Source organism: Microtus oregoni, unplaced genomic scaffold, assembly GCF_018167655.1.
Source record: "Microtus oregoni isolate MIOR12 unplaced genomic scaffold, Mior012 000008F_ref0000371, whole genome shotgun sequence".
In the NCBI taxonomy this organism is placed as follows: domain Eukaryota; kingdom Metazoa; phylum Chordata; class Mammalia; order Rodentia; family Cricetidae; genus Microtus; species Microtus oregoni.
In genome coordinates, this window is record NW_024543067.1 from 31,521,584 (window position 1) to 31,548,221 (window position 26,638).

At 48.5% G+C, this 26,638-nt stretch overlaps 1 protein-coding gene across 1 annotated transcript; it reads right to left on the reverse strand.

Moving 5' to 3' along the window:
• Positions 1-914: 914 nt before the first annotated feature.
• Positions 915-26,638, reverse strand: Endod1 (endonuclease domain containing 1). The gene is made up of 2 exons (XM_041657214.1): positions 26,118-26,638; positions 915-2,760 (listed from the first exon to the last, which is right to left on the reverse strand). Exons 1-2 carry the CDS (start codon positions 26,415-26,417, stop codon positions 1,540-1,542), a joined length of 1,521 nt encoding a protein of 506 aa, XP_041513148.1. The 5' UTR covers positions 26,418-26,638; the 3' UTR covers positions 915-1,539.

Consider the following 26,638-nt stretch of genomic DNA (forward strand, 5'->3'; position numbering starts at 1 on the left):
TGACCCACCAGTGCCAACACAAGCCCTCGCACTCCCATTTACACAGAGAAAACTCCTGGCAAATGCTGCTCTGAGTCTTTCAACAGTGGGCATCTACCCAAGTGAGGTCCGTGGTCCAGACTCCAAATTACGGTCGCATGAAGTTTGCAGGCTGCTAGTCCTCTCTGGCGAGACTCAAATCAACTGCAAAACTTGGTTCTTGCTACACCCAGGTTCTCATATGCCACTGCTTGCTGGGGACAGCTGATGTACTGTTCCCTTTTTGCTCTCTTTCTAGACTCTTAGCCCTTACAACTAACTTCCGGCCAACCAGTACATCCCCCAGTTAAGTCCACACTCGGCCCTTTTCTTCTTCACAACTCTCTGGAACACTCAGGAAAATACTAGACAATTCATTCCCACCGTGGGAATGCTTGGTTCCCACAAAGCCGGTTTGGTTCCCTTTGTTATAATTTTTAGACAAGATTTAAAATTACAAGTGATTGATCAAATCGGGAATAAGCTCTCAAATTTAGCTAGCATTAATGGAGGGCTTATATTTTTTTTAGCCTCAAATACACTATAAAAATAGTGTTCTAAGAGACAAGGATTTTTAAATATGTACATACAATATAGTTCTGCCTGAGATGGCCAGAATATTTTTCATCTTGTCTATTACCTAGATAGTTGTAACAATCATTTCAGGAGAGAAGTCAGAGGGCCTTACGGTATCGAGTACTCATTTGATGCATTAGATGTCGCAAAATATGAAGTTTCATATTATTAGATTAACATGCAAATCTTTGTGTTTAACATTGTGAACCAGAAATTTAATGTAAGTCGATGAAGCCTCCCTAAGAATGCCCTTGGACACAGCGCCTACTTACTGCTGTCTCCTTTCCATTCTACACCTGGAGAGACCTGACTTAGCCTAATCAGGGTTGTATTCAAATTTTATTATGCCATATTAGGCATAAGAATTGTGATTTAGCAGAACTCAACTTTGGGAGAAAATGAAAATCAAACAAACCCTCGAGATCAAGTAAAGGTCAAACTCGCAGCAGAGGCTGCTTCTGTAGGGAGCAGTCACTGGCGCATGGCCAGGGTTGGTTGGGTCGGGGAGGAAGAGAAGGAAATGCAAAGAGACTGGACAACAATGTTTGGATCATTTGCCTTAAATCTCTAAGAGCATTTGGAGGCACAAGATTCTTTCCCCACTTCTCACAACTTTTAATGCCATCTTTTCCCCGCTTGTGTTTAGTTTCCTAACAAGCCTGGGTCAGCCCAGGTGTTGAACTGAGTCAGAGCACAGGGCTGAAGTTAGCATGTTCAGGGAACGCTTGCATGAATAATTGCAGTGCGCAGTAGACCATGACCCCCGAACCTACCCTGAACATTGCTCTTAGATCAAATTTAAATTGTGCCAAACTCCTTTGCAGAAAAATACAACCCATCCCCCCAGGTGAACATAACACCATAGCTGACAGAACGGAAACCTGCTGTAAAAACAGACCAGTCTAGCTCCCTATTGAAAAATAATGAAATTTACCACAATGGACACTAGGATGTGTTTGGGTTATAAAACTCCCCAGAATTGTCAAAAGTAACCTTGTAGCCAACCCGCTTGAAGATACTAAAAACAACCTGGAACAGGCCACCCATGGTGCCAAAAGCAGTGCCAAAGAGGAGGGAGAGAATGCCACCCAGGCCCACAGCAATGTCCCTGCACACGACAGGAATGGCCCCCACGGTGTACACAGGGAAAGTGGCCACATCCACGAGCACTCGGAGAGGGATGCTCAGAGCTCGGCAGACAGTCTTCAGCAGACAGCAGAGGATCCGCAGAAGGGCCCTGATGACTTTGGCCACCACCTTGAGCACTTTCCAGGGAATGCCCACCAACTCTTGTCCAATGGTCACAAGATAGGACACGGTGGCTGAGCCCAGACGGTACAGACAACTCTCAATGCCATTGATCACCTGCTTGGCCACAAACCAAAGGAGATGGAGTACATTCCTTAAGACTGTCATCACTAGGTAATAAATTAACTGGAAAAGTTTGATGAATGGGGTCAAAAGGAAACCAAGAACTTTCCCCAGAAAGCTGCCTCCTCCCTCTGGTGCTTCTGGGGACAGCAGGGCAGACCTCTGGCTTTGGGCCCTGGCGAGGGGACTTGTGCTCTCTTGAGACTGCAGAGACCGCTCCTCATCTTGGACTTGGTTGACCACTTCCAGAATCTTCTTCATCTTCTCTGTGTCTTGCTCCAACTCCCCACAGTTGTCCCGGAACAGCTGAGGTTTTTGAGGAAGCAGCTTCTCAAGGTCTCTCACCATAATATCTTCTATGATATCACTAGCCTGGGTGTGCTTGGTGAAGCCCATGGCCCAGCCTCCTCCAGGGATGTCACAGCAGGCTGCCAGCCAGACAAATTCTGGGATAGTCACTCTGCCCTTAACTCTGTAGTCTGAGGGGACAGCACCTGTGATGATGTACAGGTCTTTGCCATCACCACAGTGTGGGATCAAGGCTCGGTCCATGAGGCTGTCAAGATTCATGTGCCACCGTTCCCGGAAAGACTGGGTCATTGGGACTGAATTTGTGAGTGGGAATGTGGACATCTTGAGGTCACTGCTAAGGAGGAATGGGTACAGCTGTCCGATTTCATAGTTAGAGTCGAGATAGTCTGCATTCAAGGCTTGCTTGCTTCCCAGATTGTTCACGGAGGTGACAGCGTCAGCCTCTTCAATTACCTCCTCAAGGGAGCTGTCAGGGTCATCAATCTGAAAGAAGAAGACAACAGTGCTGAGACCGGTCCCTGCTCACAGTACCTGAGCCACTGGCTGAAGCTCCAGGGAGATCCTACCCTCTGCCGTGTCCAGCCCTTGAGTTCTCGCTCATGACATGGTTCGTACACACACACACACACACACACACACACACACACACACACACACTTCATTCTCAGATCCCTCCATGCTGGTATTTGAAGGCATCCTCAAATAGGATACGTCCTGCTCATGTTCTATCCTTGCTCCTTACACAGTCATGATGGCTTCTCTCAATGCATGCAGGCACACATGGGGAGGTATGCACAAGCATTCACATGCATGCATTCACGTGCATGTGACATCAGAGAACAACCTTCCTAAAGAGCCATCTGCCTTTAAAGAAAAGTTATTCACTTACAAAGAATTCGGTTTCATTGTGGCATTTTTCAAACAAAATTTGGTTCTGCTGTTCCTCTTCCAGGCCTGGGTTTTGTTGGTTGGTTGGTTTGGTTTTTAAAAACTTAAACAAAACAATTGATTGCATGGTGTGTGTTTTGTGGGAAGGTGTGTGCAGGTGTGTGCAGGTGTGTGCAGATGAACAAAGGCCAGAGGAAGGCATCAGATCTCCCTTCAGACTCCAGGAGCCGAATTTTCAGGGAGCTATTCTGTGCCCATTAGAGGGCTCTCGGGAAAAGAAGCAAGTGCTCTAACCACTGAGTGACCCCTTCAGTAAGCCTTGGTTTTTTTGAGTCAGGGCTTCTCGTTAACCTGGAGTTCACTGATTACGCTAGGCTGACTGGCCATTGAGCTGTGGGACTTTGCTTGTCCCCATCTCCCTTGCTCTGTGACCCTCAGGCCAAGCTGTCACACCTGGTATCTTTTATATGGGCTTGGGGATCAAATTCGGGTCCTTGTACTCATTCTGCTCAGTTCTAGCTCAGTCATCTCCCCAGACCTGACTTTTCTTTCTGCTTTTCATTTGCCGAGATTGAGCCCAAAAGATCAACCATGGGTCCTTTCAACTCCTATCCTGTGTTATTCTTTTTGAATTCCTTCCACTTTCAGGTTAACTGATCTTTGAAGTAATTGTTCCACAAAGATTACTATGATTAACAAGCCAATCAATATATGTGTTATATTTCAATTACAATATATAGTTGTATCTTTTCTTCTTATACAAAATACTTTTGTAGTTCAACAGGATAATATATACACACATAGTGAACACATATACATACAGATAGATGACAAATAGATACAAATATAAATGATAGATAGATAATACATAGATAGACAGACAATAGTCACTTTGCTAATCCAAAGGACAAAAGAATGCTGGGTTAAGGAATACATTTTTCTTGCCCAAAGTAGACTGTGCTTTTGTTGGAGGACCCAGCCCAAGGTCTTGTGGACTTTTTGCTTACCTTTAGGCCCAGAGAATATCATAGTGACAGTGCTTATAACAATGGGGGCTTGAACAAAAATTGAAAATGTAAAGTAAATAATAATATATCCCTTAAACATCTCAAACCCTTTGAAAAGAGCTTGCAGCTCTTGGAGTTTGTGGCGTGGAAGCACGTGCTGTGGTAGTGAAAGCAAAGGCAAAGGTCAGGCTAGAGAGACGGCTGAGCGTGCAGCAAAGGCTCCTCTGCAGAGACTTAGCTCCCGGCACCCACATGTTGGCTCAGTCCATCTGTAACTCCAGGGGATCCCATGCCTTCTTCTGAACTCTGAGGGCACCAGGCATGCACGTGGTACACATAGATACATGCAGAAAAACACTCTTACATACACACAAAAAAGAATAAATAAATTTTAAAAAGTCATAATTTTGCTTAAAAGCACAAAACTACCCACTTTAAAAAATATCCAAAACATTTTGGAACAAGGTATGTGTCCTCAGCCCCAGTTCTTTGGTTCCTGGAGAGTTGACAGTTTCTTCTATCACCCCTACCCACAAATCAAAACAAATCTCTCCTTGCTAACTGACGGACCTCCTAAACCACCCTCAAACCTCTAGTACAGTCAAGGCCAGGGGCCTTTGTTGCCTTCCCATCTAAGTCAAGCTGATGTGTGTTTGGCCAGCTCTGCTGTGGCCTTTCACAGCGTGGCCTTCAGATGTGTGTGTTCGCACGGGGCAACTGATGGTGAGGACCAATCAGGCTGGCAAGAAGCAGGTAGATCTGATGGAGCCTCCTGGAGCTCTCTGTAGGCTGACCCTACCAGGTCACTCCATCCTCCCCTAGCCTAAGAAGCAATGCGTCTAGATGCTCCCTCCCCACCCCATCCCTGGTAGGAAGAAGATAAGGAACTCATTCATTTTGCAAGGCCTTTGTCTCCATTTTCTTACAGCTGAAAGATATACCCCAGGAAACAGTAGCTTCGCTGCTGAATCAGGAGATCAAGACACAGCCAAGCCAGGCTCTCTCGGGCTGGGTGGAAGGCCACAGACTTTAAGATGCCTCCCCATACTCATTCTCTAGGACGTCCCATCTGCACTGACGATCTGCCATATCTTTAGCTTAAGGGGAAGTCTGGAGATGACTCCTGGTTACCCGTTGGCAGAGCACGGACAGCATGCTGGTGTCTTCAATGCAAGAGCCACCCAGGGATAGACCTCAGGCCTAGGACATGCCCAGAGAAGTGGGCTTCTTAGATGATGAAGAAGAAAGAGGTTAAAGAGGGGGGAGAGGAGGATGAAGAGTAGAGAGGTACAGGTCCTTGTGCTGACAGGCTACGTGCTTACCACTGAGCGATTCCCGCAGCCCCTAGTTGTTCGTTTCTGCTAATTGACTTTAGGTAAACTCAAGTGCTTTGTAGCATCGACGGGTGGATGGGTCTACGGGCCCAGTGAGTTTGTGGTAAGCAACACCTAGTCGCCTTTGCCAGGACCCTACAGACTTCACTGACCCTGGACTAGCTTTGTGATGATTTCCTCAGTTCTGGGTGTCTCATGAAGAAAGGAGAACAACGAAGTTGCTGGAAAGGAAGGGTGCTGGCTCTAGGCTGCTCCCTCAGGAGTCTGCTCCTCTCTGGGCCTCTCCCAACCTCCTGGGCCATTCCTTGCACAGCCTCCCCTTGGCACCTCCAGTCTTGCTGGACTTAGCAGGACAGCAGCCCCCTCTCAGCTCCCCGTTGTCCCCGGAGAGCCCTGTTCTGCTTCCAGGTCACCAGCACATAGGCCTTCCTCTCCTGTCCCCAGTGGCTCCAGTGGCTTCCTGCGCATCACTTTCTCCACCTTTAACGTATTTTTGACACCTAAGAACTTCATTTTTTTTTTGCTAAAATATGAATTTAAATTTTTTAAATTATGCATCTTATGCAAAGTTTATATGTGTTTTCAGTAGGAGAAATCCATGCTGGCCTTTGTCTCTTCCTATTTTGCTGGGCTTCCAACATCCCCAAATGTATCTGAGCTGGGTGTGGAGGGTCACACCTTTAATCCCAGCACTCAGAGGCAGAGGCAGGCAGATCTCTGAGTCCAAGGCTAGTCTAGGCTGCAAAATGATTTCCAAGTCAGAGCTACCTAAAGAGACGCTGTATAAAAGCAGTGAGAAGTAACTGCTTGGCTTAAAGCTCTCTTCTCAGGCCAGACTCCTTGGCAGTCTGGAAGGAGTATGAGCTCCTCTGCAGGTGTGGAGGGACACGGGTGGAAACCCACCGGTTCCAATTTGCTTTCTGTTGCTGTCACAAACACTGTGGCCTAAAGCAACTTGGGGGAAGAAAAGGCTGATTTAATCCAACACTGCCAAGTCTCAGCTTGTCCTGGACGAAAGTCAGGACAGGAATATCAGGCAGGAGTTGAGACGGAAGCCAGGGAGGAAGGCTGCTTACTAATTCCAGCTCCAGACTACTCAGGAGTCCTGTATAGCCCAGGGATGGTGCCACCTACAGTGGGCTGGGCCCTCCTGTCAAGACAACCCCACAGACATGCCTAGGCCAACCTATTCAGGCTGTTCCTCAGCTGAGGTTTCTCCTCTCTGATGACTGGGGCGAAGGAGGACACCATCACCAACAGAGGGGTATGGGAACTCCAGATCTTTCCCAAGTCACACTGGGCAGTTTTGGAAACACGTGTTTGTTTTTCTACTAATTCTTTTGCATTAGCTATTACTCAAAATTAAAAATAGTTCAGACTGATTCAAACATTCTTAATATATTCTCTGACCTGCTGTCACCCGAAGGGCAGACGTATTTTCCACCTCTACGGAGAGTTTAATGATCTGCTTACTGCAAGTGCAGGAAATGGATGACAACATAGCTCCCTGAAGACAAGGCTAGACCTATGACATAAGAGGCAGTTTCGGATTAGGGCTGGTTTCCAGGTTACACCCACCGCCTGACTCGCCCCAGGTTCACTCTGGTTCCCTGGGGGCATCTCTGTAGAGAGCGGAACATAAAAACCTCCCTGGCTAATCTGCCTCCCAACTGACCTTACCCCTCTGGACTGCTGATGTAATTTGATGCTGTGCCTGTATTTAATGGAATGTTTTTCCCTAAGATCGATATATTAAATAGGTTTTAGAAGAAGAAACTGTCTCCATTTTACTAGTCTCTGCCTCATAACCGTATAATACATTTTTTATCAAATTTAGTACAAGAGAAAAGAACACTTCTCTCAGCAAGCAGAAGTCTTCCCTTAACAGATAGTAAAAGCTACCTGTGGTATGTCTTCTTTGTTTCAGGATTAAATAGTATACCAATTTGTGATATATTCATGTTAGAAAAACAAAGGGTGGGAGAAGGATGGCACCTGTCTGTTAAATAATCAGGGCTTATCAGGGCTGCACTGTGTGCAAGCCACTGTAGAAGGGACATTGCCACTGGGGATAATAATTATAGTCATGACTCACTGACCTGTTAGAGTGTTGTAGACGATTCTAAGAGCTTTCATGTAGTAAATCGGTAAGTCCCTCACCTAAATCACAGATACGTGTTACTTTTATCATCTTTTGATGGAAACATCTGAGGTGTTGGTGAGAGAGAAGATTGTCCAGGACTGATAGCACAGTTGGTATGTGTGGGGGTGGGGTGAGGCGGGGGATCAGGGTGTGACCTTGGGAAGTCCCGCCCCAGAGCCCAAGTTCCCACTCTCTACTTTCTAGGCCTCCCAATAGTCCTCCCAGAGGGATGTCAGATCTATTTAAGGAGAGGAGATGCAGATGCTTGCAGCCTTAAGAGAGTCCAGAGAAAACAGAGCCGCACAGTTTGTAACAGATGCTAGACAAGAGGGAGACAGACAGAGAGTAATCAAGAAGGCAAGGCCTGAAAGCAGGAAGACTGTTTTTTGTTTTGTTTTGTTTTTTTTAGCAGAAACAAAATATAAAGTGGGAGTTGGAGACACAGGACCACAAACCAGTGAAACCAAAGGTCAACAAAGACTTAGTACAATTTCCTTACGTTTGGGGCAGAAACAAGCAGCCTGGGAACCGAATTCTGAGGAGGAAAAAGTACAAAGCTTATTAGAAGGAGGGAACGGGAATCAGAGGAATCTGGGGAACACGGATGCTGCCATTCTCTCCCCAGCACTCTGAGGTAGGCACGGTGATAGCTGGGAAAACTGAAACCCCGAGAGTGGCAGGTACAAAGTCATTCAATCGGAATGTGGACAAGCCAAGGACCAAGCCCAGTTTACCCAGCTCCAATGCTCCCAATGGCATGCCAGGAGCGGCTCCAAACCTTTCAGGCAAGGAAGGAGAGCCACAGTGCAGCCTCTGTGAAGACAAGAAGGGACAAGATTCACTTGGAAGACAGAGACAGAGCTGTAAGGAGAATCAGTTACCAAGTGTCATGTCCAAAGCAAAGAAAGGGGAAGCTAGGCCTGGGCGAGAACCAGTGTGAAAGCAGGAAGATATGGGGGGGGGGGCAAGGGCCACAGTGACTGGAGATCAGTCCTGAGGGCTCAGGAATGAGGACGGGGGGCGGGGGGGAGAATACAGGTGAGAGGGACTACGGACGCTGACTTCAGTCTGAGGACCCTGTAAGTCAAGGCTAGAAGGGTGTCATCAAATGGTAGGATGAGGGTTTCCTAAAGGGACAGGTGAAGGTGGACTTCTGCCCCAGGACAAGCGAAATTGGGAGGTTAGAGCCACTTGGGTCCCATCTTAGGGCTGGTCCCAAACAGCCAGAGAGCAACGAGCAAGGAACGTTGAGTTTATATAGCCTAGACGCTAAGAATCAGTAGGCTTCAAAATCCATGCAAACCTCTAGGGCCGGAGCCACGTAGAGTTAGCACACAGAGGGTCACTCAGGGGGTCAGGGAAGGGAGCTGCCCTCTGGTAGGGTGAGCCTTAGGAGCAGACGGCAGAGCCGTGGGGCTCGAATCGATGACAGTGCTCTCCAGCCAGCTCCACTCCTGTATTCTCCTGCTCATCTTACAGATGGGCCCATGCTGCCTTGCATGGCTCAGACATGAAGCAGGCACAAAGGTCTCTGTGGAGCCAGGTGCCCAGCTAAGCCTTCCCAAACCAGCCAAGGGACTGTACCTGAAGACAAAGAAATGAGAGCGGTCCTTACAGTCAGAAGAGGGTGACATTCTGTACCCAAATGAGCTGTGCAGAGTGCTAGGGGTCGCTGAGAGAGGGAAGGGTGGCAGCTTTTAATGTGTTACTAGGATCAGCTTCAAAGAGCATGGGCAGTGCATACACATGCATATGTACACACTCACGCTGCACACACGTGTACACACACATGTGTGCACATTCCTCTGCCCCATACACATGGGCACATGCACATACATGCACACCAGGGTATTTGAAAGTCAAGAAGAAAGTCAGAGAGGGGAGCTGAGAGTTGGTTCCTGGGCGTTGGGCCTGGCATTTTTACATGCTGGTAGTTTGGTCTACTCTCTAACTTTTGTCTGTCTACGTCATCATGAAGAGTCTTTCTGTATAGCAGGTCCAGGGGAGCAGGATATCATGTGGTATTGAGGCAACAAAAGGAATGAAGAACCAAGAGGGTGGTATGAGGAGCCAGCCCAGGCTGAGGGAAAGCTCTCCTGAGAGGAGGGAGGATGTGGATGGCCCATGGGGGATGTCAGCATCACCACCGCAACACCTAGGACAGAACATGAGGAGAACTTCAGGTCATTGGCCTGGGGAAGAAAGGCTGTACCCGTCTCAGGTGGCAGAGGCAAGCACGGTCCACTGTGACGGAAGCTGGCATGCGTGGCGGCAGAGATCAGGGGCACACAATACGAGGCTGGGCAGCTTTAGCATTCATTTACTGTAAATGAAAAGAAGTTGTGTCTGGCGATGAAGAACAACAAAAAAAATAAGCACAAAAAACAACAAACAAGAGAAACAACCTTCTGGAAAGAGTTTCTGTGTCTGGAGAGACTGATGGACAAATTGTAATTTCTTTTCTGCGTAAAGATTGGATTTTTTTAGGTTCAAAGGCCAATTACTTTATCTTGGACTTGTGCTAGCCTCCTAAAACAGCCATTCCTTGTCCCGCTCTGTATCTGAACTAACATCTCATGATAATAAATAAAAACCTCTTAGACGATATTATAATAGCAGAACACTAGCTTCCACCAATCAAAGAACTAAACATGTCGTCAGACAGCATCTTGGATCTGGAGAAAAGCTTCCTTCATCTTGATGCACCTGCCTCTTTGGTGGACCCAGCAATTATTTTAAACTTGCCTTGATTCATGACTTTTTGTCCTCTGGAACTGTAAACCCTGTGAGAATGCTCTAGGTTGGAACACGGAATTTTGAGTAACCTAAAATCTGTGTTCTCAGGCCATGGTCACTCAGAACGGCTCTAGAATAAACTATCTCTTATTCCCTTTAAGATGAGAGCTGTGAGCCAGGCATGGTGGTGCATGCCTTTAGTTCTAGCACTTGGGAGGCAGAGGCAGGCGGATCTCTGAATTCAAAGCCAGCCAGGTCTACAGAGAGAGTTCCAGGACAGCCAGAGCTACACAGAGAAACCCTGTCTTGAAAATCCATAAAAAGTATAGAGAGGGTGTGAGAGAGAGAGCACTGTGGTTCTTGCAATGACGCCAGCCGCTGGGCTGAATCTGTCTGTCCTGCTGAACTGAAGGGTCCAGGCTTGTGCCTGCCTCTGCTCCACACCTGGCACAGTGGCCTGCCCGTAGGATACATCCAGGACTCCTCACAATGTGTAAAAGACGCTGGAGAGAGAACAGACTGTCCTTTCTTATTGCAGCCTCACAGACTTCCACAAGGAAAACGCAGTGATGATGAGGAGCCATCAAAGCGGTTATTAAACTTGGCAGGGGTTGCCATGGCCAGGGTGGGGTTTCCTTCCCCTGGAGAATTTTAAGCCACAACTAGATAACCACTCACGGGGATGAGTCAGTCAGCTGGGAGATGGCCCAGTGAGCATCAGTTGAACTGGATCCAGAGTCTTTCTACGACTTGTTTTATTTTTTATTTTTTTAGAAGATTTAAATAATAGAACAGGCTGAATGGTGTGTGTTCTGAATTTGCTTCTGCAGAGTGAGGATGATGTATGATGTATACACACACACACACACACACACACACACACACAGAGAGAGAGAGAGAGAGAGAGAGAGAGAGAGAGAGAGAGAGAGCCCATTGCCACTGGGATGAAGTCCCTCTTTTATCAGAACAGGTAAGAACCTTGAGCTAGACCAGTCAGATGATCTTATCAGGGCTGTCTGGAGCAGAAAGGTCCCGTGTGATCACACTCTAGAATTAAGTGTCCCTCAAAACCTCTCACCGTGGACAACAAGGAGCTGCCTCACAACAATAACAAAACAACAACAAAACCTAAAACCACCAACAAAGGAGATCCAGGGAGACAAAACAGCAGTTTTAGGACACTGGGGGTGGGACAGACAGGAACTGTCTAGCTCTCAGAAGAAAAGAAATTACTGACCCACCCATAAAGACACGAGCCTAACTCCCTATTAGGCATCTGCAGTTCCATATCCCCCTGAGGACAGAAGCAGCTGCAGAGGAATTAGAAGGATGCTAACGTTCTTTCTTTGGCATTTTTTAGACCTTTGGGTCTAAAAAAATAATGCAGAGGTCTCCATTTCCTGTGCTGAGTGGTGTCTGGCTGAAGGGCCCCTGGCTTGCCTTCCAGTGAATCACCTTCCTCTGGCCTCCCAGGCCCCACACGCACCTTCCTGCTCTGGCTTCCAACACCCAGCCAGGCTGGGCACACCCATGAGTAAGTGCTGCCTGACCTGCAGGCGTGCAAGGTTCTCCGTCTCATCCACTGACTTAGAACTAGGTGGGGGAAGCAGTCCCTTCCACTTCTGACTTTTTCTTTAAAAAGAAATCAAAGTAAAAAAAAGAAATTAAAACAGAAGACACCAATTCCAAGTTGTCAGGAAGTGTTGAGAGGGAAGCCGCAAGAGGAGACTGGCACCAGGGCAAGCCAGCTCTCTGGGGACTACCCTGGCTGCCCCTGCTCTTACTGCGGTCCCCATTCGACCTCCTGGATTCTTCTCAGGCCTTTCCAGGTTGCGGAACCCTGTCAGGTTACAAACCCAGTTGTCTTGGGTTTCCTTCTTTTCCACTGGGCACTGTTTTCTTTTGCAGAGCGGCTGCGTTTGGCATTCACATGTGGCACCGAACTCAGAGTATCAGCTAAAGGGAAGATCCCCATTTCTAACTTCCCACCTTCTGAATTCAGACACTGAAATCTCAGGACGGACTGCACATCAAAATACCAGACGCAAAGACGGTTCCTTGAGCCTTGCCCAGGCCTGCTATGCAGGATGACGGAGGGAGGGCAGAGAAGCCCTCCTTTGGATGCCTTTAGCTGGCCAGCTGATTCCAGTGCGGTTCCACACTGGGTCGCTATCAAGCAAGTCTCTGGCGGAATTAAGCCCTGCATCCACAGCCACCAAAGGAAACCAGTGAAGCTTCCTTAAGTCATTAGATCCTCAAATTCAGTTTATATCACAAACACATCTGTCCTTGCTAAAAGGCAGATTTCCGTGTTTAATCCACAGAGCCCTCTGTGGAAGAAGAGAACCTGATATCCCAAAGTTCCTCTAACTGCCACATGCATGTTGTGACATGCACGCCATGGCAGGTACACGCCAACACCCACACCCACCAAACATACACACAAACACACACAGAAGGAAGGTGAAAACAAGGTTAAGGATTGCAGTCATCTGATTTCCAGAAGTTTCCTGGCCCTGGTTCCTTTGAGACTTGAGTAGTTTGTCTCTTTCCCGGTGTCTGTGAGTCTTCTAGTGTGTTCTCATGCCACACCCACACACCCACATCTGACCCAAAGTAGATAAGTCTACAGCTCTTACATCAGTCGGGCTAAATATTGGGGTTCCTCTCACTGTGAGAACCCAGTAGCCCAGGACCGATAAAGGACAGGGACCTTGTAGACAATGTAAGCTTCCAGATGCCAGGATTGAAACTGGGAAAAGTTTAGAGATAAGTTGCATTAGTCCTTGCAGCTGGCAGCTCTGGGGACAGCAGCAAGGAGCCGGGTCAATAGAACTACACCCGAGGGATGCTGCTGTCAATTCAGTCACGAGCCACTCATATCACAAACTGGGAAAGTTTATATGGAAGGCATCTCCATAGATTGTTATGATGATGATGATGATGCAGAGCCCAAACCAGTAAGACCTTGCCTAACATATATGAAGCTCTGGCTTCCACCCTAGCACAGAAACAAAGGAAAGGAGCATGGGACGGAAACAGAAACTGAGAAGAAACACGGACATCTACCTTACAGGCTGAGCAACTTTGAGCAATGGTGACTCTCTCTCCTCTTCTATAAGTCAAACAGCAATAATTCTATTTGCAGAAGCATGGGGAAGGGAAACAGGGTGGAGCTATTTCTTGTCCCCGTGTGAGAGGCATGTTTGTGATGACCGTGTGAGATGCATGTTTGTGATGACCGTGTGACAGGCATGTTTGTGATGACCATGTGACAGGCTTGTTTGTGATGACCGTGTGACAGGCATGTTTGTGATGACCGTGTGACAGGCATGTTTGTGATGACCATGTGACAGGCATGTTTGTGATGACCATGTGACAGGCATGTTTGTGATGACCGTGTGACAGGCATGTTTGTGATGACCGTGTGACAGGCATGTTTGTGATGACCATGTGACAGGCATGTTTGTGATGACCATGTGACAGGCATGTTTGTGATGACCGTGTGAGATGCATGTTTGTGATGACCATGTGACAGGCATGTTTGTGATGACCGTGTGACAGGCATGTTTGTGATGACCATGTGACAGGCATGTTTGTGATGACCATGTGACAGGCATGTTTGGGATGACCGTGTGACAGGCATGTTTGTGAGACATCATAGAACTTTGTTTGCTAAAATGGAGAGTATGAAACAGTGCATGCATCTTTAGGTGGGATAGAAATTTCTGGACTGTTTACATACACTTATCTACACATGCACAATCTATGATTGGTTATCTCTGAGAAATGGGATCCATTTCTTTTGAATACTCAAAATAAAACAAATCTCAAAATAAAATTTGATAATGAGCATATGTTACTTTTGTGTACACTGAAAAAATATAAATAGTATAAATAACAACTACAGTGATCACCACAGCAAAAGGCCTCACTGGAATCACCCTCAGATCCACCTATGGCTGCTGGGCCACATAAGAATTAGGATGGCATAGCTTTCAAACACCACAACCACTCATTCCACACGTGCTAAGTGCTCAGCATTTGGTGACATTTGTCGACATTTGTTATTCATCTGTGCTAGACCAGGCACTGTGCTAGACCAGGCACTGTGCTAGACCAGGGACTGGGAATCTGCATCCCATGAGCCAATCCCAGCTTCCACACTTGCATCAATAGGGTCATCACTTGTAGCTGTTTTGTTAAAATACAAAGAGTCGAATAATTGCAGCAGAGACATCTGACCCACACCACCTAAGCAGAGACATCTGACCCACACCACCTAAGCTATTCCTCATTTGGCCGTCACAGAAGAAGGCTGCTGCCCCAGTGTTAGGCAATGTGATCCAGTGAGTAGCAACCACCGCTCTGGCCTGACTCAATGGGCCTTGGAGTTGAGTCATGTGGTACTCAGTCACAGAAACAGCTGTGTGGTTATAATACACAGGCAAAGACATGTGTGTGGGTGACATTATTTTTGATGTGGTGGTGTGAATGAGAATGGTCCCATAGGCACACATGTTTGAGCGTTTGTTCCCCAGTTGGTGGAACTGTTTGGGAAGGATTAGAAGCTGTGGAATCTTGTTGGAGGACGTGTGTCACTTGGGGCTCTGGAGTTTTGAAATACTCATGCCATGCTCTGTGTGATCTCTCTCTGGCCCCTGCTTGTGGATGAAGATGTGAGCGTTCAACCGCATCTCCAGGCCCTTTCATCACACCTTCAATCCACTGTCATGGACTCTAGCCTTCTGGAGTTATAAGCCAAATTAAACTCTTTCGTTTATAAGCTGCCTTATATGATGTTTCATCCCAGCAATAGAAACCCTAACTAAGACACATAGGCAGTTGTCCTAGTTGGGAATATTACAGAAAGCCAAAAGCAAAACATAAGGATTGCAGTGTGTACCAAAACCGTGTGATGGGACAGATGATGGACATTAAAATAATAATCAGAATGAAGCCCCAGCCTCCAACACTGAAGGCATAGTAAGGCATGTGAGCCCAGATAAGGTGGGAGGAGAGCAGTGGCGGGCCAAACAACTCTCCTGGCTGTGATAAGGAGCTATCTTTATCAGAGAGAAATGGGGCATCCTGAGGAAAGAGGTGAATATTCTCTTAGAATTTCTCTAGCTTCAGGGCAGTGCACAGGAGGGCCACAGTGGAGCCAGGAAGGATGAACTGACCTTAGCCATCGGGGGCTGAGTTGCAAATTTTCAAGGCTAGGGTCATGAACCTCAGATGACAAACGTCACTGAGGTGAAGTTGATGCAATTCAGGCACAGAAAGAAAAGCCCCCAGCTATCTCAAACTGTCCTCATCCCTGAAATAGGTAGAGCTGAGGCTAGGTTTCCATGATGACAGACACAGCCCAGAAATCCAAGGATGGGGACAAAACAAGTTGATGGCTCAGAAAGCTAGTCTTCCTTGTCCCATGCTTCCACTTGCCTTGACCCAATGGTGGCTACGCAGTTTTTCAGGAATGTACACGGAGCTGCAATGGTGATCTTTAACCGACAATCTCGAATCACCTGGAAAGGGTATCCGTGGGGATGAACTGTGCATGTCTATGGGACATTGACTTAATTAAGTTAATTAATGTAGAAAGGCCCAGGCCACTGTAGATGGCACCATTCCCTAGACAGGAGGGTTGGAACTGTATCAAGGTGGGGAAGTAAAGCTGAGGACACACGATCAGGCAAGCCAGCATAAGTGTATTCACTTCTCTCTGCTCTTGGCCATGGATGTGTTATGACTAGCTGTCTCAAGTTTCTACCATGATTTCTACATAATGATGACCTATGCCCTGGGGTTGTGAGCTTAAATTAACCTCTTTCTCCCTTAAATTGCTTTTTATCATGAACCAGACAGAGGCCATTTCCTTAGAGGGCCCTGTTCAGTTATGCGTACCGATCCATCCAACCAGCAATCGCATTTGGTTCTATTCCTTTCCTTTATAATGAATGTTAAGATGATGTCAAGCAGGGTTCCTGGACCCTCCATTGCCCCCTCAAAAATCCACAGGACAGCATACTGGCCAAGTTGTGATGAAGTCTGGACAAAAGGATCGAGAAGGGCTCTCAGAAAGATGAAGTCAGTCTGCTTCCTACAGTCATAAAAGGCATTCTGCACAGTGGCAGAGGCAGGATGCCCTGAGCTGAGCCCAACTCAACTGCGAGACAGATAGAAGCCATCACAAGGGGACAAGAGACAATAAGACCCCAGCCCTAAACCTGCCACCTGCTAAAAGCATGCATTTGATATTTTCAACAGAAAATCCCAGATGAGGCACAAAGTCAGTGTATTTACTGCCCAGAAGCCCTTTCTGACTAAACTAAGTTAAAACTCAGGCCCTGCCCTGCCAAACAACAAAGACAAGAGAAAATGGTGGTGAAAAGCGCAGTGACTCCTTTCTCTGCTTGATCTCAGTTGATAATTGATAGCGAAAAGACTACCTCTAGCTTTGGTTGGCACTGGAAATACCCCAACGGGCTCGTGTTCTGAACGTTTTCCCCCAATGGAAAGCAGTAATTTTGAAGGCTCTGGACATTTAGGAGGTGGGGCCTCGCTGGTAGAAGCAGCTCATTAGGGGCTTTGAAGGTTCCAGCTCTGCACCTAGGCACAGCCACGCTGGGCTTGGTCCCTGGCTGTGTGAATACATGTCTATATCTCGATGCTCCAACCAGAAGTCATAGAGCCCTCCATCATGCCTTGCCCATGACAGTGGACTAAAGTCTCCTGAAACCATGAAACAAAACAAACTCCTCCTGCCTTAAGTCATCTTTGTCGGGTATGTGTTTTACAGTGGTTGCCTGGGTTACTTAACAGGAACCCAAAGCCTGCTCTGCTAAAGAAGCCGACTCTAGTACCTGAAGGCATCTCGTGGATGACTGAAAATGGACAAAAGGTGTGGCCCCTGACTTCAATTGTGTCTTCCCCTTTGCTGCCTACCCTCTGAATCATGGAGACAAACTGATAACTCGAAACTGTTTTCTCTGAGACTATAGGCATGATTAACTTGGCCCAGTGCCCCTGGGCAGGTGAGTGTGTCTGCTCTTCTTCCTTGTACTTTCTTGCCTGCTTAAGCACTCGGCCTTATAAAGTCCAAACTAAAGCACAGGACCAAGACCTTAGGGAAAAGAATGACGCCGGCAGCAAGAGCAAGTCTCGGTTCCTAGATGACCTTATCAGCCATGAGCCCACTAAGCACAAAGCCAGAATGTTTATGCAGAAGAAGGAAACGCCATTGGAAGCTATGCCCTTGACTGAGAAGAGTCACCAAACGTCAGCCTTCCCGCCTCATCACACAGAAGCCAGCCACTCCCTCTGTTAAGTCGGGCAGCCCAGTGGTGCCCTTCATCTCTCAAGCTGAGCTGCCCACCAGAGCTTTGCCTGTCTTCTGTGCATACGTGGCTCTGGCTCCTTTCTGTTCCTTTCATATTGTGAGAAGATGCTGTCCTCTATCACCTCTTTCAGTCCCTGAAGTGGGCTCACTCCATTACTGACTTAGCTAGGCTCCTGTGGCTTTACCTACCTGAAAAGCTAGGCTTCCTGCAGGGAAAACCTTTGAAGGGAAACCGTAAAGGTGTCTCGTGTTTGGAATGTTCAAAGCTAAGCCTCAAATGCACACACACACACACACACACACACACACACACACACACGAGAGAGAGAGACAGAGAGAGAGAGAGAATTTTATTGAGGCATGACTGACATACCAAGAAGCAAACATGTGTAATGTGTACAAGTTTGAGGTGTTTTGGTGCATGTGACCACGGCAATGCAACACGCAAAGGTGGCAGGCATATCTAACACCTTGCAAGGTTTCTCTATGCCAGCGTGTTTTCGCTGGGGTGCATACATGTGCATGCGTGTGTGTGGAATAGGAGAGCCTGACATGAGCTCTGCCCTCTTTTAATCGTTAGCGTTAATTATAAACTTGACAAAATAGAGAATCTCTCCGGAGACGTGCCTCTGAGAATTGTCTGTGGAGGATTATCTTGATTATGCTAAGGTGGGAAGACACGCCCACTGTGGGCAGTACCGCTCCCTAGCCTGGGAGTCTCAGTATGTGTAAGAGTGGAGGCGACAAGCTGGACACTGGCACACGTGGATCAGTTCAGTGCTCTCTGTCCTTGTGGGTGACGTGATCAGCTGCTTCAAGCTCTTGACACCCTAACTTCCCTATAATGATAGACTGTGACCCAGGATTTTAAACCAAATAAACTCTTTGTCACTTATGGCTTTTAGCAACGTGTTCTCCTAACAGCGCTTTCGGTGTGATGAACAGCATCACCAAATGTAAGTGCGCACTGTGCAGACTTCTAGGAGATACCATCCAGTGTCACTAAGCAGCACTCACAAGGCACCCCACCTCTAGTAGCCACCACAGTGTTCTTGCCCTTTTAAGCAACACCAGCTCTGATCTGTTCCCAAACTAGCTCTCCCAGGACTGTTCTCCCATTCACAGGACTTCTGCGGCCTCGTTCACAACTCCACCCATCCTCTTACCCCAAAGATCCCTAGTCCTGTCTTCAAAATCACTGAGAACCAGAGTCATGTCACAAGGGCCCCACACACTGACCAAGCCATCACTGTGTCTTTCTGAATGATGCTCCTAACTAATCTCCATGTCTGCGGTTGAGTCCACACGCCTGTTCTCACGGCAGCACCAGAACCATTCTACATGTGAGTTGGATTGTGGTGTCAGCCTCTGCTTTCAATTTCACACCATGGAAAATCCACTCTTCCCAAAAAGCCCACCAGGACCCGAGTTTCCCAGGATTTCCACTTATTCCCTATGGTGCTTCCCACCGCCATGCTGGCCTCTTGCTTCCTCCTCGTACAAAGACCACACCTACCAGAGGGCCTTTGCGCTTACAGCTGTTTGCCAGGAAGGTTCTTGCCCTAGATATCGGCTCCAATGGCTTCTTCCCTCCCTTCAGGCTTGTACCCAAAAGTTACAATCTTAACGATGTCGTCGTAAGAAAACCCTCTCAAAGCTCACCTTTTCTTGATATGTTAATTTATTTTCCACCTTAGCACTTAGAACTCTCGTCCTGCAATGTTTCTTTCACGGGTTCGTTTTACTCATCTGTACTCTCTGCCAGGTACCCGGCCGTAAGACAGCAGGCAATGGTGTCTATTTGGTTCATCGATCTTCTCTTAGCAGTGAAGCATAGCTGATGCTCAGTACTCTGTAGTTAGAAAAGAGCCCTAGGCTTGCTGACAGCGCTGTGTGTCTCTGCTAACAGAGGGCAGTCACAGCTCAGGACAATCTGGAATCAACGCATAAGTTAACTAAAACATGATATTTAATGTAATTTATATTCTTAAATAATGCCTTCAGAATGACTCCTTTGGGGTAGGCTACACCTCTGTCCGGTACACAGTCAATAAATCACAACAGGAGCACAGGAGTGCTGAGTGGGCTTTCCACACATGGTTCACTGCAAAAATCAGTTTCTTCTTCCCATCCTTCCTTCCTTTTTTGTTTTATTTCTTCAGACAGGGCCTCGTGGAGCCCAGGCGGGTCATAAGTTCACTATGTAGTTCAGGATGACCTTGTATAAGGTTGATGCTCTTGCCTCCACCTCCTGACAGCTAGGATTACAGGCAAGCACCACCATGCCCAGCTATTTCTTTCCTTTCTGTGAACAAATAGACACAGAATCAAGAGACCCAGGCTGAGTATTGTGGATGAAAAGGAAGGTAACCGCACAATAGCTAAGAATGCATCTCGAATGCGAGAAATTCCAGTTCCCCTGGACTGCGGTACTTCTCACAGAGAGAAGTCTCCCCAGAAGGGCTGCACTGCCTCGGTTTAAGCAGTTTAAAGAGGAGGAGTTAGAAGCCCAGAGATGAAAAGGTTTATGTCTCAAGAAAAGCTCTATCCAATCATCAGGAGCTAAAATCTAAGCTATGAGCAATATGAAGCTGAGATCTTAAGAGCCATGCGTTTGTGGCAAAGCCACAAGCCGACCAAAGAACTGGTTCAATGCAATAAAACAGCGTATCTAGTCAGTCAGCTTGGACTCTGGAGAAATCTTTTGAAAAAGTTCATACATTATATTCTGATCACATTTTTCCCATTCCCAAACTCCTCCGAGATTTTTCTCACCTACTCACCCTAGATGGCATGTGTGGAGGTCAGAGGGTGAGTGTGTGGAATCTTCCACCATGTGGGGTCCAAGGACCAAGCTCAGGCCTGCAGGCTTGCCAGCAGGTGCCCTTACCTGCTGAACCATCTTGTCAGTTCAGCTGGAAACTCGTCTCGAAAGCGGCAAGAGAGAGAAGAATGCAGCTAAAGGGTTTGGATGATCAGCATTAAAGAGGGTGCAGGCAGCCTGGGCTCTCTGGTCTACCAGCTGAGAGACCTAGGATGAGTTAATTAGTCACTTTGAACGGGAGCTTCTTAAACTATAAAATATGGGTCACCAGGTCTAGAGATATTACATGATTTTAAAACAGTTTGATGGTGAAGTAAGGGCCCTACTATGGAGAGGTACCACTATGCAGCTGTGTTCCCGAGAGAGGGCAAGCCCTTAGCATGATCTCAAGAATGGCCTGAAGATGAATGGGATGCTGGATCCACAGATGAAGAAAGGGCCAGGGAAGGAAAGGGCTCCTGTGCTCTGAGGGAGCTGCAGATGACTGACACGGAAGCCCTCCCAAGTCCTGCACTTCCAGCCTCACCAGGCTCTCACACGCCCTTGCCCACTGTTTGTGACACACTTGTTGGTTGCTCAGCACCAGAAAGGGTGGAGGAGTCTCTGATACCTGTCTGTTGTTGCTGGTTTGCTGTCACTTTATTGCATCCATGCATGCATGCATCCATCATGCACCCATCCGTCCATCACGCACCCATCCGTCCATCACGCACCCATCCGTCCATCACGCACCCATCCATCCATCATGTCCCCATCTATACAGAAACACATCCATCCATCATGCACCCATCCATCAATGCACACATCCATCCAATTTTCCATTCCTTCAAGTTCTCTCTATACATGTTCTGAGCACTAGCATGAGTGTAGGATTTGGTGTATTTGAAAATATTCACAGTTGAAGGGTCTGTGTGGTAGTGCAAAAGGTACCCACCTAGCCTGTGTGTGTGCATTTGTGATCACCCAGCACCCTTTAGACCCCAACAAAGTGTACACACTAATACTAACTGCGTGCTTGCTATGCTGGCTTGATTACAATCCCACTCTGCGACGGTGTCACAATCGCCTATAATAAACAAACGCCTCTGATAAACAAACGGGAAAAGCAGGCTGGCAGACACAAGGTCATAAGGCTTGTACAAGGCAGGCCAGGAATGAACCAAGCCTTTGATCAGGAAGTAAAACTCAGAACTGCCCTGAGGACTGCACCCTGTACAGGGAGACTTCAGTGTGCGGTGGCTGAGATTACAATAAACTAAACAGTGTGTCCAACTGCTTCTGGGTGTGTCGGCAGGAAGCAACTGCCATAAACTAAAATCTGAGGACTCAGGGCTTTAACCGAGACGGCTTCATCTGAGCATATTCACCGAAATGTGAGATACAACCTTCTACGGCCTCTGGAAATGTCCCCATCACTGCAGAGCCTCCGGAGCTGAAACAGGATTTCTGCAGCTCATGTATGCTCTCGATGGTGGAAAAGAGAAAGAGTAGAAACTAAGATTTTCCTATGAAAGAGACATGAGAATGCCCATGTGTATAAAAAGAACAGCACACTAAAAGCAAAGGGTCCTGTTTTTAGATCCAAGCTGTGTGAACTCAGACACCAGTTAACCTCTCTGGGTCAATTTCCTTGTGTCAGCAATGAAGAGACAGTGATGGATATCTTAATGTATCTTTTTAAGATTAATGAGTGCTGTCTCGAAACAACAACAACACTACAAAAGATTAATGGATGTACACTGCCATCACTGGCTATAATGTAAAGGCCATTCCCTTTATGTTCCTGTTTATAAAATAAGGTCTTTCATGCCAGATTTGGGTATGAGTGTACTTCGGAAATCATGGTTATCATATACAGAAGTATTCCGTTTGCCATTGAGACTAACACTGCTCTCAGGTTCTGGAGTCCCAGTTGAAATGTACCCAGGTAGGATGGTCATGGGGAGCTGTGTTCCCCTCTGCCTCTCACCATCTGTCGTGTTAGGTTTACAGGGGAGCCTCTCCCCACAGGTCACAGGCTTTCTCTGCTTCCCTCTACACTGCTTTCTGTTCCTCAAAGCGTTCAAACACCGGGCTGCAGGGCTGGGGACCCTGGGGCCTTCGAGCACAGATGGAAGTAGAATCACTGCAGCGTCCCAAAGCCCCAAGCTAGTGCTGGATGGAGGCCAGAGAGGGCGCCACCTGTAAATGCGGGGACAGCAAGGGGCTGCTTGCCAGCAATAAGGATGGGTTTCCAACCTAGGGAAACACCCCACCCAAAACATCCCCGAAGAGCCCCTCACCACTGCACCTGCGTGATCCTCCGGCTCATTTGATCCATCACTGATTAAATTCTTTCTATGTGTTAAGCTCTGCATTTGCAGGAATGAATAACCTATGCCCTACATCCTCAGTCAGAATTCTAGGGCTCAAGCAGGGGAGACAGACAGACAATAGAAACAGACAATTACAAAACACTGCAGTAAGTACAAAATGACGAAAACAAAACTGGGCATGGTGGTGTATGCCTTTATTCCCAGCTTTCAGGAGACAGCAATAGGAAGATCCCTGAGTTTGAGACTATGGTTTAAGCAAAGTGAGTTCCAAGACAGCCATGGCTACACAAAGAAACTCTTGTCTTGGAAGATGGAGGAGGAGGAAGAGAAATCAGCAATGGTGGCCAGAGCCTGTAATCGCCATACTAGAGAGGTGGAGGCAGGAAGATGGAGAACTTGAGGACAGCCTGGGCTATACAGAAGGACCCTCTGGACAATGAGGATGTGGAAGCTAGTACAGGAGAGCATAGAAGTGTGGTCATGCCTGACTCAGGAGCGGCCTAGTCAGATGGGGGAGATGTTCCAGCAAAGATGTAAGGAGGGAGCTCAGAGTTAGTGGGAGCTGTATGAGAAGGCATTCCAGGGGACCACAGGTACGGCAGGCCTGACAGCATTCCTGTGGGTGTGGAGACAGGAGGGATAGAACTTGACTTGGAACTAGCATTCGACACCCAAAGGGTCTTGCGAATGGAAACGCCCAGCCTGCTGCTTGAGCTTTGTCCCCGAGATGTTGAGGAGAAACACCTCAAAGGTTCTAAGCACCAGTGACTACATTTCTGCATCTTCTATTCAGAGACCGTCTTTGGGGGTGATTGCAGGACATCCAAGAGCTGCCCGGTTGCTCAGCTTGGCTGGTGCCACCCTGCTTGACTCATTGGCATAGGCCAGTGCTGAATTGCCTGCCTCCTGTCTCTAGACCTCCTGGTCATGCTGACCTCATAAGGTGATACGGACACAAAAGGTCTTAGCCAAAGGAACTTCTTGGAAGCAGCTAGAAGTACACCCTGAGCCATGAGCAGGACCTGCAATGGGGCACTGGCTGAGAGGCAGGTCTTGGAACAGAAGCAGGGCAGCCTGCTGCAGTGACCCAGAGGCACCTGCACTTCTGCCTCCTCCCTCCTCCTTTCCTTCCCTTCAGTGTTCTTTGGCCCCCTCACTGACTTCAAGGTAGGACACTGTGGAGCCCACCATCTTACAGGGAAAAGCAGCCTCGGTTCTCAGCTTTGGCCACTCTCCAACAGAGTCGGGGTTGAACTTTGTTTGTTTATTTGTTTGTTTGTTCTAAGTCTCCTGTAGTCCAGGCTGGCCTAGAACTCACTCCATGGCCTGAGAATGACCTTGAACTTCTGACCTGAACACTGAAATTGTATGCATGAGCCCCATTCTATGCAGTGTTGGGAATAAAACACAGGGCTAAGTGAATGCCAGGCAAACACTCTACCCACTGAGCCACAGTTCAACCCTCTGGAACTTTCCAGAAGTCAGGGCCCCTCACAGCTCCAGCTGCCATTGGAAGCTATTCTCTCAGCTCTCTACCTGGATCTCAGCCTCACCCGATTACTCCACCCAGGGTCTCCACAGCCTCATTGTCAAACCCTGTTCCCTTATGACTCCTTAATAACAGGTCCCTAGCTCTGCCTAAGTCTCCCTGATGAGTCCTTGCCCCGGCCCCTCCCTCCCATGACTCCTCTTTATTCTGAGTCCTTGGTTCCAGGGCTTAGGATACAGCTTTAGCTTACTTGCCCCAATAATTCCCAAGCCATGATCCAAGAACCAGCCACGCCCACCTCACACAATGCCAGGCTGGTATTTTCTTCTTCCTCCTCCCTCTCCCTCTCCTTCCTGAACATACCTAATCCTTCCAGTCTCCGCACAAAGGCCAAGCAGACCCTGCAGTTTTCCCCTATCACCTTACTGATGGATTAAATCCTCCGGAACTCTGTTTACCTCGGTTAAATGATGTGTTTTTGTGAACAGTACAAGAGCAGCTAGTACTTATATGCCCCGCACCCCTGGGGAACTGAACACAGAAAAGCTCACTTAGCCCCTCTCCCTCGCCCCCATCATCCTGTTATTATCATTCTGCGGTCCTTGTCAGTCAACAGCGAGTCTAGAGGAAGCAGGCTTTGAATGCACACAATGGGCAGCAAGTGGTCATCAGGTGTATTCAGAATTCTCATGGCTTCACCGTCTGTATGCTCATCCCCTCCAGATGCTAACGAGCTTCTTGGTGAGAATGGACTAGGTTGCTGCTTTCTTCCCAGGCCGGGGGAACATAAAGAACTCGGGTTCTAGGGGTACACTAGGGGGATGCAATTTTAAATCAGCACCTCTATTCACATGTCAGTAACTCTTTTCACTGGCCTGGCCTCACAGGTCTGGAGATAAGCAAACTGCTGGAAAGATGGAAGGAGGTAATATTGGTGCAGACTGCCTGAAACCTTCCTGGCCAGGATGTGGTAGCTGGAACTTTGATGGAGAAACAACCCACACCTTGAGGCGGAGTCACCTGAAACCCTGAAGCTTTGTAAGGGTGGCCATCAGGAACCAAAGGCTGTGGGCAGGCAAACCTGGAAGGCTGGGAGGAGATCAGAGAGAGGCAGGACAAGGTGTTGCAGCAGAGCCCTGGCAGAGGAGAGGCAGTCAGCAGGTTCTGCAGGGCCCATAGAAGCCTTTCTGAGCCTTGATCCCTGCCTTCAGACAGACCCAACACTGTGAAAGGTCACATAATTGCCAATGGTCTGATAATCTGCAGTTATGAAGAGTCAGGACAAACTAGTTTGTGCCTCCTCCGTGGTTACTACCCCACTGAGCTTTTCAAAGCCCAGCGCTCTCACAAGCTTTCCTCTAGCAGAAGGGGCAGTGGCTTTCTAGCCTAAAGACCAGCTCATCTTACCAGCTTGGGGCGTGGGGGGTCTTCTGCAAGCTCCTAGGCCTGTAAAATGGGGTGATCCTGCCCATCGCCCCGAATAAATGCTGTTGAGAGGACAAGGGCGCGCGATCTGCCCGGATCCCCGAGGGCTGTCTCCTAGTTCATCTCATCTACTACCCAGGAAACCAACCAGACACTGCAGGAGTCTGCGCCCACAAGGAGGGAGGGCCATCTCCCCAAGGGACCTCCCGCCCCTGCGGCTTAAGTGGCGACTCCCACCGGCAGCTGCCTGGGAGGGGGCGATCTGAACCTCGGGTCCTCTGTCCCGCCCGGCTCCCACCCCCATCCCCCCCCTACCCCGGGGCCGAACCCTGCTTACCTGCGGCTCCAGCAGCCCGCGTTGCTCAGCATTGAGAGGCGCGGGGCGCGCAGCGCGGAACGCGGAAAACACGGGGATGCGGTTGCCGGGGCTGTATAGGGTGGCAAAGCGCTCGGAACCCGCGAAGCGCTGACAGATCCTCACGTGCGCCTCGGTCTCCAGCCCGGCGGGCGGCGTCTCCGCATAGAAGAAGCGGTCGCACTCACCGAAGCCTGCTTGATGCGGGGTCAGCAGCCTGGCCTGCAGCAGCCCCGCCAGGGCCAGGAGACCGCCCAGCGCGAGCCAGCGCGCACAGCCCATGGCGGCCTCTGCGCGGCCGGCCGGGCGCCGCAGGAGCAGGGAAGTCCGCGCTGCCGCTCAGCCGGGGCGGCTCCGGGCCAAGGCCGCGCCCCTTCTCCGCCTCCACCCCCGAAGATGGCTGCAGCGTTCCGCCCGGCTTTCTGCGGCTGCACCCGAGCGGGGAGACTGGTCCCCTACCGCGTTGCTGTTGGGTGCCAGACCTACCTGCCCCCTCCGCGGTG